The 17,500-nt window shown below is 43.9% G+C and overlaps 1 protein-coding gene across 1 annotated transcript in view; it reads left to right on the top strand.

Moving 5' to 3' along the window:
• The window catches only part of faf (ubiquitin carboxyl-terminal hydrolase-like faf), a 346,068-nt gene that overhangs the window by 288,513 nt on the left and 40,055 nt on the right, over nt 1-17,500 (top strand). The window contains exon 44 of the mRNA XM_068351160.1: nt 4,164-4,333. Coding sequence (XP_068207261.1) covers nt 4,164-4,333 — 170 coding nt within the window. The remainder of the gene's footprint in view (nt 1-4,163; nt 4,334-17,500) is intronic.

Genomic DNA, 17,500 nt, shown 5'->3' with positions numbered 1-17,500 from the left:
TTCTCGTCAACCTTCTGCTACGCGAGAATCGCCAAAAATGCGAGAATCCCTTGCTCTTCCACCACCTCGGAAATCGCCTGCACATAGGCGATCGCCTGTTCGTTAGCGTTGGCCTGCCCATCATCGATCGTCTAGCCAACAGCATTCACCTCGGCAACCACATGCATAGCTTAGACCTTCACTGTCTTGGGAATCACTCATCAGTCATTTAACGAACCAGCGTTCGGCTGTAACTCTTGAGTGTTCCCAAACCATCATGTCGCTATGCTTCACAACATGGTCGCCTACCTGTTCGTGATTCACATAAACGTGAATCATCTCTCATCAGTCAGCCTTCACGCTCAGCTACGCGTTAGTTGCCTACTCAAGGATCGTCGACACACTGACCTTCCTCTCATGCAGCAGTAACGATGAATCCCGCGTCATTTCAGTATCGCTCTTCAATGCAGGAAGACTCTCCCTCTTATCGATCATAGTCATCGGTCTTCACGTTGGCAATCACCATCGTGTCTTGAGCTGGAGGTTTCCCGACGCACGGCAGCCATCACATCCTCATGCAATTGGATCTCCAACTGCAGCTACCAAAGACAGTGGATGTGGCCGCTAGGAAGGTAGTGTGGTTAAAGATCGTTTATGGTCATACCAGGAAGGTTTTAGAGACCTTCCTTCTCACTAACACTATTCTGAAATGTCCAGCGGTTCGTGAATCGGCGGTAGCGATCGAGCCCGCGTTTTTCGAGGCATCTCTTTACTTATTAGCATTCGTATCGGACGTCGACCCTTATTAGCTTGTCGATGTTGTAGTTTCAGAGTCCTTCCCCTGACTAACATCCTTCATGGGGAGAACAAAGTCTGTGGCACATCTCTCCGACAAATGTTTCCCATTGCAGTAAAGGGTCTCGCATACAGACTCCTCTTTGGAGGCTCGCTGTAGATCAGCCTGCTGATCCCACACGTACATTATCATTCGGCAGCAAGAGTCCTTTCTCCTCTTCATCTTCTCAGTCTTCTTCTTCGGAAGAAACTGTCCATCCTGTCTCCTCTGGTTACCGACCTCCACTAACCGTCTCCAGGGATCGCTAGGTTCCAAAACTCCGCCATGGAGCGGTTCTTCCTCTTTGAGCCAAGGCACATCGAGCAGGCTGCGGAGAGGTGGATGAAGTCCAACATGGATTCCTTCCTCCTTAGGGCCCTTACAGCGTGGTCCTACAGACCTCCAGCCCTTCCAAGACCAGCCATACGTAACCAACTATTAAGATGGCAGAGATTTTGAAATGGAGGTGTCTTAGAAGCCCTTTCCTGTCAAGGACGGGAAAGGCAACAAGTCCAGTCGTGGAGGAAAACTAAAGAGATGGCGGTAGAAACTGTAAACGCTAGGAGAGGTCATCTCCTTGCCTGTCCACCAGTAGGGGGATGCCTACTAAGCTGCTGGACCAGATGTAAGCAGCTCGAGACCGAACCTTGGACGATCTCCGTGATTCGTCCAGGTTATCATTTCCCGTTCTTTTCATCTCTCCATCCACTAACCAAGATTCAAGTGTTTATGAGCTGCTTTGCAATAGGATCAGCAAAGGGGCAGGCCCTTTGGGCCAAAGTCCAGACCTGGTTGGAGAAAGACCCTATCCAGGAGATCCTCTACAATTCCCCTGTCTTCTTCAGTCGACTCTTTCTTTGACCCTATCCAGGAAATCCTCTACAATTCCCCTGTCTTCTTCAGTCGACTCTTTCTTGTGGAAAAGGTGTCTGGAGGCTGGAGACCAGTCACTGATCTCTCAGCTCTGTAAAAATTTGTCATACAGACTTCGTTCAGTATGGAGACGGCAGACTCTGTCAGTCTAGTGATAAGACCACAAGACTTCAAGTGTACACTGGATCTAGAGGACACATACTTCCAGGTCACAATCCATCTGTCTTCAACGAAGTATCTGAGTTTCAAGATCGACAATAAGTCATACCAGTTCAAGGTGCTGTGTTTCGGCCTTTCCACGGCTCTGGCCGGCACGAAGATTTACTCTTTAAGGCAGGTATTGTAAGTGGGAATGTGAAAAACTCCAAACTACGTTCACTGCCCACTACATGCAAGGTGGGACACACAGGAACCTTGATACGTTTTCTATCGGTCCTGTGATGGATGCACAACAGCTGGTTTAGTACTTCAAGCTCTTTATTGGACAAGTAGCAGAAGGTTAAGGGCATTGGTTACCCAGGTTTTAGTCTGAGTGAATGAAAGGGAAAGTCTGTCTCGTTCCCTTTCTTCATCCTCCCCTCTCTTGGGAAAATCAGCATCCTGGGTCCTCTGCACAAGCTGACCTCCAACCTCTGCAGGCAAAACATTACTCCCTTGTGTATCCTGGTATTGTTCCAATATTGTTGCACCCCCAATACCGTGGCGAGGTAGTATTGGGAATGTCTCGGTCTCCTCGGTTATTCGTTTCAAGTCTCAGAATAACGTTTACCTTGACAGTCACATTGCTAGTTTCTCACCACACACAGGTTGCGTAGGCTGCAGACCATGCTCAGCAGGTTTAGCGAGGTGTTAGGGTCTCCTTATTGTCGCTCTAATCTCTGCACAATAGGGAGTACCCCGGGTAAGGCCAAAAAGCCAAATTGGCAGCGACATCCACCCTCCTTATGGGCGAGTCACCCCTATTAAGTAGCGTTGGTTTGTATTCCAGTTACGGGAGGTAATTTGTATTTTTCCTAATGATACAAACCATATCTATTTAAACATAATTGCCCTCCAACCCTGTCCCCCCTTGAAGTCCTACCTCCAAGCAAAGTGAGCTCAATCACAGGTCCCTACCCCCTGCTACTTAACCCTCGCTAAATTTTAATGGCTCCTCCTTTCATCTTTGCCGAAAGTAATACCTCTATTAAATAGCCAAGGTTTATATTGTTAGGAAAAATATAAATTAGCTCTGAATTTGTCATGTTTAGTCTCCCAAATTAGTTTACCTTTGATGCTATGCAATTTTTGTTATGCTATTTTCATTTTATGATCTTCCTATGCCTAGGAGCATAGAAAGCATCTTGATCTCACCTTTACAAATACAGTAGATAATTTTTTTGCAAATGGAATTTGTTTGATCATTATTTTTCATTACGTTACCCACTACCAAGTAAGTTTGGTATTCTTCTATGAATTTAGGGGATAAGATTCATTGAATAATCATAATTTTTATAAAAAATTTAATTAGGTTCAAACTTACCCCTGTATGTTCATAACTTCCTTCCCCCCTCCCCACTTTTAATGCATCATGGTTTGTAACATTTAATAAGCAGCAAAATAGGATATGCTTTTTTATACAAAAGTGGTGCCTGTCACTAGGTTGTCTCTGGATTGTGGAAGGTGACATTGTGGAGAATTTTATTTTTTCTTCTTGGCAAGTTTTTACTTTGAGAAGGATGATACAGTAAACTAAGAATTTAAATAATTACTAGATGATAATAGTATAGGATGACTAACAAGTGGAGGGTCCAGGAACTCATAGAGAAATGTCATTGTTATTTAATTATAAAGAAAATGTTCTAGTAAGACCACTGATCTAAAGAAAAAAGTCAGTCTCCCAAAGATTTGAGTTTTGTAGGTTTTTTTTTAGTGAAATGCTGAAAATGTTGCAGAAAATTGAAGATTATGCATGACTATGACATCTGTATCCTGTGATTACAAACTTGATCTAGATTTGCAACCTTGAACTAGATATACGTTGAGACAGAAAAGAGAATAAAATTACCTAGTTTACAGACAATCGTGGAAAGAAAAAACTGACAGAATTTGTAATGCACATAGTAAAAATGTTAATGTCACTTCATGGGAAGATTATCATTTTAGCCATATCCATCCAGTTTATCAAGTGATTGCCTATTCAATTTTTTTTTAACCAAGTTCAAGTAATTTATTGGTTTATTGAAATATATTACATTTTGATTTATATTTGTGTGTCTTTTTTCATTCAAGGTTGTTCACTGCTGTGTAGCTTTGTATCTATAGATTATTTCTTTTAGATTACACAAAAGTTTCTTGTGGTTGAAAAACTATTGTTTAAGTAACACATGAATATTTGAAAAAAACATAAATTCTTGCATCTGCATTATTTTTGTAGGATAAATCATAAGTGAAAGTGTCAATCATATTTCAGAACTCAAAATGTTTGATTTTTCAGGATTTGATATGGCAAGTGGAGCATGTACCTTAAGTGATCAACTTTTAGTAGCTGTGTTACAGTTGCTGAACAAAGAGGTGTCTGAGCATGGTCGACATCTTGCACAGTACTTCCATCTTTTCAACATGTATGCGTCGATAGGGCCAACTGAGAAGTTACAGCTACTCAAGGTATTGTTAATTACGACTATTTTATATAAATGGTGGTTAATATATCTAGGTGTTCTTGGTTAATCTATTATTGATTATTGTTTACTTTTACTGATAATGGCAGGAAATGCACTAAATATAGTTTTCTATTTTATGTATTTTCAAGTTTGTGAAAGTTTCCAGCTTTTATCAAATTTTCAATGTTGGTTTGCTATTTCAATGGTTAGTGTATTCTATTGTATATATAATGATTGTGCCGAGAATCATTAAGCCTGTATTTCATTCATTCACATATATTTGACATCAAGTTGCATACATATATATATATATATATATATATATATATATATATATATATATATATACATATATATATATATATATATATATATATATATATAATATACATAAATAAATATATATATATATATATATATATATATATATATATATATATATATATATATATATATATATATATGTATGGTATAGGTTTGAATGATTGCCCAGCCAGAATCTATTATCATAAAGGAGTTTTCAGGGGATGTATATTCCTAGGTAGAATTCAGTGTTTAATGCTACTGTGGTTGATATTCATGTTTATTAAAAATCATAAGTGTTGGTGATACATATTCATTATAAATAACCACGTGTTGCAAAATCACTAATCAGCCATCATGGAGGAGGTGGGTTTATTTCAAGTCTAAGAACAGATTCCTGAATTTGACAGGGATATGTACGGTGGACTTGCAATAAACTTATCTCTTGGTAGCATGGCTGGTTAGTCTCTCTGCAGGCATGGTTTCATTTAAGAGGTAATGGTTCAAATCTTTGCCTAGCCAGAAGCTGTTATCTTGAATATTTTCCCGTGGATAAACATTCCCAAGGTAGAATTCAGTATTGAATGCCATTGTGGTTGATATTTACATAAAAATCATGAGTGTTGGTGATATATATCCATCATAAATAACCAGGTGTTGCAAACTCACTAATCAGCTATCATGATGGAAATCGGTTTATTTCAAGCCTAAGAACAGATTCCAGAATTTGGTAGGGATATGTATAGTGGACTGGTATATCTCTTGATAGCAGGGTTGGTTAGAGTCCTTGCATGCATGGTTTTGGCTATGAGGCATAGATTCGAATCTTTCCCCAGCCAGTAGCTGTTATTATAAATTGATTTCTATTAGATATACATTCCCAAGGTAGAATTCTCTATTGAATGTCATGTAGTTGATAATTACATTGATTAAAATCAGGAAATTTAGTGATAGTGTATATATATATATATATATATATATATATATATATATATATATATATATATATATACATATATATATACATATATATATATATATATATATATATATATATATATATATATATATATACATATATATATATATATATATATATATATATATATATATATATATATATATATATATATATATATATATATATATATATTTGAGCTCAAACCATGATGTCCTGATGGAAGGTTCCTTCAGTAGCTTCCTGAGGGTATATAATGACTACAATAGATATTCCCAAAGAATTAAACTACAGGTTTCACAGAATTCTAACTTCTGGCACGATTACCCATAAGGTTTCCCTTTAGGATATCGTATAATAACGGACGTATGCTTGACACGCCACATAGCTATCTGCACCCCACATAGCGTTTACGCTTCGAGGGGGAAGTGTGGCAAATATCAGGAGGAGCCGTTACAAAACTCTCCTCCTGCGTTACTGTTACGGTACCTAGCGATGTAAACAAACGGCCGCCATCTTGGTTTACGTCACATCCGCGCGCTTCATTCCTGTTTCTGTAGCGATCCTGACAGTGTTTTCTTTCCAAGTTTTCGCTATTTTATTGCATCATGTCGCAATCTTCAGCCTCGCCCGCTTCTGGAAAGTTGAGTACCATATTCTTGTATTGTATGAATAAGCTCTAGCCGTAAAGTAACGATTTTTTATCTTTAAATCTTGTGTTTTGTGGCTGAGCTGTGCCCCGACCGGAGGCGACATGTTTCGACGCTGTTGCTCGCCTCGCATGCTTTATTTAGTTAGCCAGAGCAACCTTCCCGGTCTTATAACTAATAACTTCATTAGTTATTTAGTCTTCATTGCTAGGAGTTAGTTATATTATGCGTTAGTATTCGTTTAGGCAACACTGTTAGCCTACCCTATGCTAGATTGCTAGCCTAGCCCCTAGACTCGATAGCCTAGTGTTCATGTTTACATCTTGCATGATATAATGATGTTCCTAGTGTTATTTTATAAATGATGACATAGACATTTATACAAACAAGATTCAGTGATTGCACAGATGTTATTTCGCCTTCTAGGGAGTATACAATGGGTTTCGGTGATATTGGTAGTCTTCTCCCTTGCCCCTAACCTAATGCTGGGGCTATTGTATACTCCCTTACCTCCCCAGTTACCTTTCCTAAGGTAATCTCCTCCCTCTGAGGTAGCCTAGGCTACATCTCACCCCTCCTTACCTCGATATGCTTTCGGGTAAGGTTAGGCTAGGATTTTTTCCTACCCCACTCCTTGCCATAGTACATGCGCTTTGAGTCTGGGACGTAACCTCAGAGTACCAGTCATTCACCCCTAGCTCCCCATTAGGAGAATGTACTCTCCTTCTGGTCCCTGCTGGAGGATGAAGGTGGTGGGGCTCTGCCCTTCCCCCTAGTCCACACATGGTTGGGTTAAGTCCCGTCCTCCCTGTGGCCTAGCGATTTGTCCTCCCCTTGCCCTTCCTAGTTTAGGAGACTAGCTCATCTAACCTAGGTTAGGCAGTCCATGGGATTCTGCTTCTTTATAGTTTAGGACAGGACATAAGTGCTGTACCTACTCTGTGCTAACCTACCCTAGGCTGGAGAATGGATTCTTCCTACCTAGATAGGCTAGCCCTGAACAGAATGCCCACCCCTGGGAGTGCCGGTGGGAGCTACGCCTCCCCCCCTACACTCCCCCTCAGGACCCTCTTCCCTCCCCCTCTATCCCTTTGGTGTTGGCTTAGCCTTCACACCCCTGTCCGCCGTCCTACAACTCCACCAAGAGTCGGTGGGATGCCGGTTTGGCTCGGTCCTTTCGTTAGTTGGTTCGTACTGCTGTGCTGCCCGCATATAGTCGAACTATGGGTTAGCATTCGTCGGTCGGTCTGCCGGCGGAGGACCTCCCTTCTTGAGTGTTCTTCGGCCCTCCCTTGGGCCGCCACTAGCAACATAGCCGACTGCCGGCTCTCTGCCGCCGGATGAAAAGGAGTACCCCTCCCTTTCATTTGAACACTCCTTCTGGAGGAAGATTGGATTGGGTACTGGGTATTACCCTTCCCCCTCTCTCCTCCTATCCTATCCCTCTCTCTCTTAGTGCCGGTTAACTGCCGCCCCCACTCTGCCGGCGCCAGCCGTCAGAGTCTTCGGTGCCCTACCTGTCTCATTGAATGATGTCAGTGTCAGTTACCGTCGCCTGGCTCCGCCGGCTTGCCGGAGATCTGCCATCACCTAAGGTGTAAGGTGTCACCCTCTCTCTCTCTGCCACATAGACTGAGGACTGGGAAGGGTCCGTCCTTGACGGGGACCTGCCGGTGCCAGTTGAGCCTCCGGCATTCCGCCGGGCTGCCGGCACCACCATTCCTGGCATTACAGTGGACAGTCACTCCTCACTCCTGCCGGCAGCTAATATTGTGCAGCTATGGATAATAGCCAGTACACCTATGGTATAGTTATACCCTAGACTGAAAACTATTATGTATGGATGTACAGTAAAAATTTTCCAGCATATTCTGCGCTTCCATGTGCAGTCTCTTGCCGGGACCTAATCTGATAAGGGGGCCTAGCCTATCCCCCCCCTTTTTCTTGAACACTGAATGAATTCAGCTTCCCCCTTTTACTCTACCTGATTCCCTAGAGGAAGCCTAAGCTTGTCTCATCCATCACGGATGTTTTTTTCCTCCCCCTAAGGCCCATGAAGGTCTTCTGGAATTAGTTAAGAGCATGGGGTCATTGCAATTGGCTGGGCAGAATGCACAAATATGTGTCTCCTACCTCCTTTCCGGCTTACCTATCCTAAGCCTACACACACTGGAATCTTATAAGTGTACTAACTTATTCTAATCTAATATTAATGTAAGTCATGTTTGTATTGACTTCCTAATACTCATTTCCTCTTTCTTTATAGGAGGAGTTTTTGAAGTGTGAGAGCACCTTCTGCGGTGTTCGTCGCCCTAACTTTTACGGCCACCTGGCATGCCGGACTCACGCCGGTTGTTCCGTCACAAAGGGGAACCTTCGCTACTGGGATCCGCAGGCTTGTAACATCTGCAAGGGTCTGCTGGATGAGGCGTTCGACAACCCTCCGTTAGCAGAGGCTAGGGATAACGCCCGAGAGAAACTGCGCAAGTGGGTGCGCGGGTTTCAGAAAAACTCCACGGGCCCCTATCTCCCAAGTGAGAAGAGGAGAGCCATGCTCTTCCTTAAGGCATCTGCTGATACCGTTATCCTAAAGGATTAGATCCCCTGCGTCCAACTAACGGTCGAGCCGGATGTTGCGGCCGCTCTCCAAGAGTGTCGTCTTGACGAGGTGGAGAGGATGTCGGATGTGTCCGAAAACACCGAAAGGACCCTCATGACGGAAGGTCAAGAAGTGGAAGAGGATCAGGTTGAGGCCCCTGATTCTGAGGACAAGGTCGCCCGTGCGCCCTCTGTGACTTCCGTCGTGGTCTCTGAACCCGTCCCCTCTACATTTGCCACCATGATACCTGTGGTACCGGGCACCCAGGATACCATCCAAGCTCTGGTGGCATTCCTGGACGAGAAGTTCCGCAAGGGGCATGCGGACCTTTAAGAAGCAGCCAAAGAAGATCTCCGTCAAGGATCTTCCCTCCTGCTCAGTGACCAATCCCTGGAGGCATGCAAAACACATGCCAATCACGACTGGACGCATCTTCATCAACGATAAGCTAGGTGCTGTCCCCCGTGAAGAGGTGGAGTTCTACCCTAGCTTTGACGCCTACCCGGACTGTTACATCCGTCTCAAGTCCGAACCAGTCTCCAAGGAGGAGACCGAGCCTAAGGAGGTCATAGTTTTTGACCACGCCAAGGCTCAAGCTATGCTGGCTGACTGCCTCAAGAGCAGAGGATATACCAACTCCAAAATGCCGGCGCTGAACAAGAAACGCCCGTCCTTTCTTGCTCCTCCCACTATGGTCTTTCCCTTCGTGGAAAAGGCCCTGAATTCCGTGTTAAAGGTGGTGGAGGAAGGAAAACCCTGCCCTACATTGGAGGAATGTAGGCCTCTCTCCCTTGCCCTACCTCCCGATGATAAAAGCTGGAAGGACATCCAGTTTACCTTCACGGTTGGAAAGCTGGAGGCTGACGTCGCTGGACGTCAGTTTAATGAAGACCTACCCAAGCTCACCGACTATCTCTTGCATCGGGAACAGGACACGAAAGAGAGGCTGGCCGCCTCTCTGTCTCTTCAAGTACAACTTGAGACAATGGGCGGGGACACTCGGTTCCGGACTACTACATGGTTCTTACAAAGACCTACCTTGCGACCTTGTTGAAGGACTTGTACACCTTCATCAAGGCCCGAAGAGCCTGTAGAGAGTTCGTGTTTGCGGACGCCACTGTTAAACACGAACCCCAGAAACTGATCTCCTCCAACATCTGGGGCAAATACCGCTTTCCAGTAGACCTGGTGAAAGAGATTGTGGACAAAGCCGCCACTGAGAATCGGAACCTTCTCAATAAGCAGGGCATGTCCCGAAAGAGGAAATCTTCTCAGGATGAGGGTCCACAGCCTAAGAAGAAGTCCAACAAGCCCTGACCTTAGCAGCGTCAGGCCAAACGCCAGTTTCCGGCACCCGATAATCCCCAGCTAGTGGCTCAACCACAGCAGACATTTCAGCTGGTCCCTCAGCCGGTGGTGGCCCAGTCGCCGGTTTTCACCCCTGCCTACGAAAGGCAATCCACTACCTTTCGCCCCAGAGGTAGAGGCTCCGGCAAGGACTCCTCTCGTCGTCCATCCAGAGGGAGAGGAAGAAGGGGAGCAAGTGGCCGAGGTGGTAAACCCTCAGGAAACCAGAAGCAATGAAGTGCTTCCGGTGGGAGGAAGACTCCACCTCTTCCAGGATCGTAGGACCTTCGATTCTTGAGCCCACAGCATCGTCAAGAAGGGACTAGGGTGGAGATGGATAAAACCACCTCCAGTCTTCCACCAATTCTTCCAACCCTCAACCCCCATCCTGGAAGAATATGTCCAAGAACTCTTGAACAAGAAGGTGATCAAGAGGGTGAAGTCCACCAGGTTCCAGGGAAGACTGTTTTGTGTTCCCAAGAAAGACTCAGACAAACTCAGTCATTTTGGACTTGTCCCCTCTCAACAAGTTCATTGCGGACAACAAATTCAAGATGCTGACTCTTCAACAGATAAGAGCCCTACTGCCTCACAAGGCTTACACGGTCTCAATAGACCTGGCGGACGCATACTGGCACATTCCAATGAATCACCAGGCTTCCTCCTACCTAGGATTCAAGCTTCAAAGAAGAAAATACGCCTTCAGGGCTATGCCCTTCGGACTCAACGTGGCCCCAAGAATCTTCACGAAGCTCGCAGACACGATCGTCCAACAGCTACGCCTTCAAGGCGTCCAGGTGATGGCTTACCTAGACGATTGGCTGGTCTGGGCGACATTGTTGGAAGAATGCTCGCGTGCCTGCAGAAAGGTGACCCAGTTCCTGGAACATCTGGGTTTCAAAATCTACACCAAAAAGTCTCGACTGTCTCCAGCTCAGAAGTTTCAATGGTTGGAAATCCATTGGAACCTTCAGTCACACCGTCTTTCCATCCCTCTGAAGAAAAGGAAGGAAATAGCCGGATCTGTCAAGAGACTTCTAAAATCCAAACGGATTTCAAGACGACAACAGGAACGAGTGCTCGGCTCCCTACAGTTCGCCTCAGTGACAGACCCAGTGCTACGAGCACAGCAAAAAGATGCATCGGGAGTCTGGAGACGAAACGCATCCATCGCTCGAATAGATCTCAAGAGACCTCTGCCAACCAGGCTTTGCTCACTCCTCAAGCCGTGGTCGGAGGCAAAGACCCTGAAAAGATCAGTTCCTCTTCAACCACCACCTCCGTCGGTCATCATCCACACGGATGCCTCGCTAGAAGGATGGGGAGGCCACTCCCACCAGCGACAAGTTCAAGGAACATGGTCTCCCCTATTCAAGACGTTTCACATCAACATCTTGGAGGCCATGGCGGTTCTTCTCACTCTGAAGAAACTATCTCCTCGTCCTTCGTTCCACATCCGTCTTACTCTGGACAGCGCCGTTGTGGTCAGATGTCTCAACCGTCAGGGCTCACGATCGCCCCAACTCAACCAGGTGCTGTTACCCATCTTCCGCCTAGCGGACAGGAAGAAATGGCACCTCTCAGCAGTTCACCTACAAGGATTCCGCAATGTGACGGCGGACGCTCTATCGAGGACAAGCCCCATACAGTCGGAATGGTCTCTTAGACGCAAGATCATTCTCCTTCATCTCCCGTCAAGTCCCGGAACTGCAGATTGACCTCTTCGCGACGAGCGACAACCACCAACTTCCTCTATACGTCACTACATACGAGGACCCCAAAGCAGAAGCGGTGGACGCCATGTCCCTGGATTGGAACAGATGGTCCAAGATTTACCTGTTCCCTTCACCCAACCTTCTGCTGAAAGTCCTCTCCAAACTGAGAACCTTCGAGGGAACAGCAGCCCTAGTAGCTCCCAAGTGACCCCGGAGCAACTGGTTCCCTCTAGTCCTGGAGCTACAGCCCAAGCTGATCCCTCTGCCAGACCCAGTTCTCTCCCAGCAGGTTCAGAAGTCACTGTCTTCGCTTCATCAAGGAAAACCAGAGACCTTCATCTCATGATTTTCTCTCCCTATCCGTGAAGAAAAGGTTTGGAATCTCGAAGAAATTTTTAGACTTCTTAGAGGAATACAAAACAAAGTCTACCAGAAGGCAATATGAGTCATCCTGGAAGAAGTGGGTATCCTTCGTCAAGGCAAAGAATCCTACGGAAATAACCATAGATTTCTGTATGTCCTTCTTCATTCACCTTCATGGACAAGGCTTGGCAGCCAATACGATTTCCACTTGTAAATCGGCCTTGACAAGACCACTACTGTATGCCTTCCAAATAGACCTGTCCAACGAAATCTTCAACAAACTTCCGAAGGCATGTGCTAGACTCCGTCCTGCACCTCCACCAAGATCCATCTCCTGGTCTCTGGATAAGGTGCTCCATTTTGCCTCTAGCCTGGACAATGAATCTTGCCCTCTGAAAGACTTGACTCAAAAAGTGATTTTCCTTTCTGACCTCGCCTCGGGAGCACGAGTCAGTGAAATAGTGGCTTTATCTAGAGAAGAGGGCCAGATACAGTTCGCCGAAACAGGGGAACTTACCCTCTTCCCTGACCCAACGTTTCTCGCTAAGAATGAACTCCCTACTAAGAGGTGGGTCCCATGGAGAATCTGCCCTCTGAAGTAAGATGTCTCTCTATGCCCAGTTCAGACTTTGGCGGAGGACAACTCTTTAAAGGAGAAACATCAGGTAGTGATTTGTCACTTAAACAACTAAGGGCGAAAATCACCTACTTTATTCGCAGAGCGGATCCTGACAGTACATCCGCAGGTCATGATCCTAGAAAAGTCGCCTCTTCCCTAAATTTCTTCCAAGGAATGGATTTCGAAAGCCTTCGATCTTTCACAGGCTGGAAATCCTCAAGAGTGTTCTTTAAACACTATGCGAAGCAGGTGCACGAAGTCAAAAGATTCGTGGTAGCCGCAGGTAGTGTTTTGAAACCTGCTGCTTAGTGCTGCGTAGGACAGTGAGTTATTTCGGGACTCTAACTAGTGCGATACATAGAGATTTTAAGTGCCACTTAGTGGCACGAAAGTCTGTTCTTCTACAAGGTGAAGTAACATAGACTTGAACACGTGTGCCACATGTTTATTTGGACATGAAGTGTATTGTAACTTAAAAAATTTTAGTTCCTTTGGAACCCATGTGTGTAATGGCAAGTTTTCCTTTTCAGATTCCACACCCTTGTCTTATGTAGTCCTTGGTCTATGTTTATTAATTAATAATTTTATTGTAAATTATTTATCCTATTTCATATCGCGAATATTTTCTTGAATAAAATAGAATTTTCGCTACCATATGCGTCTAATTTCGCCCCTCTATATGAAATACATTACTGTTACTGAGTTTTATTTGCCCCTATTTTATTCTCTATTATACTGTAATTCATGTTATAATATTGATCCTGTCTGATATAAGCTCACCTATGAAAAGTGAAATATTTGTTCCTACACAAATAATCAACTTTCCTTATCTGTCTACGAGACCGACAAGATCCTCATATACAGGTAAGTTTGTCTTCATCAGGATACTTCGAGATGTTCCTATCGTCCAAACAGGACTTCCCTGCCAGGGGGGCATTAAGCCATGTCATAGTTTATGCCATTGGTAGTGACGTGTAACGGAGATGTCACGGTCTCTAAGGTCATCAGACCAAAGGAATATAGTTTGAAGTAGAAGGCACTACCAAAAAGGGGAAAATCTACAATACACTAATTCTCTGGTACACTTCCATCAGGACGTCATGGCTTGAGTCCAAAAAACGGAATTTGAGCGAAGCGAAAAATCTATTTTTGGGTGAGATAGCCATGACATCCTGATGGACCCGCCCTCGTTCTCTATTCTGGCCCGTCAGGCCCCTCCCTTTCTTATTGTATCATGGAGGCTGACAGATACGCTAGATAGAATCAGGAATGAAGCGCGCGGATGTGACGTAAACCAAGATGGCAGCCAGCTGTGGCGGCCGTTTGTTTACATCGTTAGGTACTGTAACAGTAACGCAGGAGGAGAGTTTTGTAACGGCTCCTCCTGATACTTGCCACACTTCCCCCCCCAAAGCGTAAACGCTATGTGGGGTGCAGATAGCTATGTGGCGTGTCAAGCATACGTCCCGTTATTATACGATATCCTAAAGGGAAACCTTATGGGTACTCGCGCCAGAAGTTAGAATTCTGTGAAACCTTTAGTTTAATTCTCTGGGAATATCTACTGTAGTCATTATATACCGTCAGGAAGCTACTGAAGGAACCTTCCATCAGGACGTCATGGCTATCTAAACCCATATAGATTTTTCGCTTCGCTCAAAATCTGTTATTAATGCCTCACAACACGAAATTAATTCATTCTGGAGTGGCTTTTGTAAAGTGTATTATTTCTAGTTGTGAGACATTTCCCATGAAATTGCCTAATTTGTTCCAAACCCTAAAAAAAGAACCACATTAAATCTCTCAATAAAGCCACAGTATAACCACAATGAAATACTGTGCTGCCAAATACATTTGAACCATTCAATATACCTAAACTAAATGTTAATACCTGTAAATTAATTAGTTAGTTATCACAACATAATGAATAATAAATGGAAAATAATACAATACATACAGTACAATACTATACATATACTAAATATACAGTTCCATATGTACTGAACTAATATAGTTAGCCCTATTATAGACTACAGCTACATTTTCTGTTGTCTGAACCCATTTTCTTCAACTTAGTGATGGGTGACTATTTTATTCTCAGCCTGGCTGGCAAAGCTCTTTTCTTAAAGTGAAAATTTTTTCGTAAAGTGAGTCGTGAAAATATTCTCATCTCGTTTCGCAGCTTGAAAACTTAGTAAGCAGAGTCTATCGTGAAGAGAGGTATGACTTTATATATATATATATATATATATATATGTGTGTGTGTGTGTGTATATACAGTGATACCTCGGTACTCGACCATAATCCGTTCGAGATCCGTGTTCGACCTCCGATTTGTTCGAGTACCGAATTTTTTTTCCCCATAAGAAATAATGGTATATATTCTATTCCGTTCCCAAGCACTCGAACAGGCCCAAAATATTAATAAAACGTGTACCTAAACAACAATAATTATCTAAATGTGTATGAAATTGGTCAGAAAATCCTATAAAACAATTTTAAACCATTTACTATACTAAAATAAAACAATTTTAAACCATTTTCTGTACTGTAGTGAACATACCTTTGAGCAGCGGTTCGATGGCATACAGGGATGGATGTGGAGAGGATGGAAGGGGGAGGTTACTGCTTGGAAGGAGAGTCCCCTTCCATGATGTGGCGGGGTAGTTCTCCTTCAGGAGTTGTTTCTCTCTCCAATGAAAGGGTGGGCAGATCTATTTCAGGGGTTTCTTCTCTTCTTTGTCTCTTCTTTGGAGGAGAAACAGGCTTTGATGTAGCAGCTTTCTTTTCTTTTGTGAAAAACTGGTCTATTGTTAATTGTTTCTTCCTCCTCTGCAGTATTCTTCGAAAATGATACATGACACTATCATTAAACATATGCACTGCCCGGTTTGCTACTGCAATTTCTGGGTGGTATTTTTCAGCAAAAGCCTGCACATCTGCCCACTTGGAACAAATTTCATTGATGAGAGAACTTGGAACATCCTCCCTTACCTCATCCTCTTCTGAAGATTCCTGCTCCACAATCAGATCCTGCTGCTGTTGTTGTTGCAGGTGCAACAATTCCTCCACAGTCAACTCGGTAGAATGGCTTTCTACAAGCTCATCAATATCATCCTTGTCGACCTCAAGCCCCAAACTCCTGCCCATGACAACAATTTCCTCAACGACATCAGTGTCATCAGAAATTACAGGGGTAGCAGTGCTTGGACCCGCCTCTGGTTGGAAACCTTCAAACTCCCTCTCTGTGACACATGATGGCCACAGCTTACGCCAGGCAGAGTTCAATGTCCTATAGGTCACACCTCGCCAAGCTTGGTCAATCATGTTAACAGAGTTGAGGATGCTGAAGTGTTCCTTCCAGAATTCCTTTAGGGTCAACTTCGTGTCACTGGTCACTTCAAAACACTTTCTGAAAAGGGCCTTGGTATAGAGTTTTTTGAAGTTTGAAATGACCTGTTGGTCCATGGGCTGGAGTATGGGAGTAGTATTGGGGGGCAAGAATTTGATTTTGATAAAGCTGTATTCTTCTTTCAAGTCATCCTCGAGACCTGGAGGATGTGCAGGAGCATTGTCCATAACCAGAAGACATTTCATTGGCAAGCTCTTTTCAATGAGGTAAGCCTTAACCTGGGGGGCAAACACTTCGTTTATCCACTCAGTAAAGAATTGTCTTGTGACCCAAGATTTAGTGTTCGAGCGCCACATAACTGGTAGTGCACTTTTACAAATATTATTTCGTTTGAACACCCGGGGGTTGTCCGAGTGGTACACTAACAAGGGTTTGATCTTGCAATCGCCACTTGCATTTGCACACAGCAACAATGTTAGCCTATCTTTCATTGGCTTGTGACCTGGCATCTTCGTCTCGTCCTTGGTAATGTACGTATTGGCTGGCATTTTCTTCCAAAATAACCCAGTCTCATCACAATTAAAGACTTGTTGTGCGATCAAATTTTGTTCATTTATGTACCGATCGAATTCCCCCACGTATTTATCGGCTGCAATTTGATCCGAACTAGCTGCCTCCCCATGCCTAGTAACACGATGAATACCTGTTCTATTACGAAACTTTTCAAACCAACCCCTGCTCGCTTTAAATGTAAATGAATCACTTTCACTGGTACTCGGACTTTTCTTCACTAATTCTTCATAGATATGCAACGCTTTTTCACAAATGAACGCTTCACTAACACTTTCCCCGGCCAACTGTTTTTCTTTAATAAATATTAAAAGCAACTTTTCCATCTCCTCAATCACTTGTGGCCTTTGCTTAGTTACCGCCGTAACTCCCGTTGCAACATTCGCCTTCTTAATCATTTCTTTATGCTTTAAAAACGTAGAAATGGTCGACTTCGCCATTCCGTATTCTACCGCTAAATCGGACACTCGTACACCATTCTCATATTTCGCTATAATTTCCTTCTTCAACTCGATCGTTGTTCGCACTGTTTTCCTCTTCTCCTTCCCCTTAACACTCATTACTTTCTTGGGACTCATTATGAAAGCTAAAAAAGCAATTAAAAGCACTGAAAATCACTAAATCACAACGAATGCTGATCGCGCGTTGTCTGAGTGACGCTCTCGAGAGAACTGATGCTTCCCGAACAAGCGAGA

Source organism: Palaemon carinicauda, chromosome 27 (genome assembly GCF_036898095.1).
Source record: "Palaemon carinicauda isolate YSFRI2023 chromosome 27, ASM3689809v2, whole genome shotgun sequence".
Taxonomy (NCBI): Eukaryota; Metazoa; Arthropoda; class Malacostraca; order Decapoda; family Palaemonidae; genus Palaemon; species Palaemon carinicauda.
The sequence above is the reverse complement of the archived record's forward strand: the minus strand, read 5'-3'. Positions and strand labels throughout refer to the sequence as shown.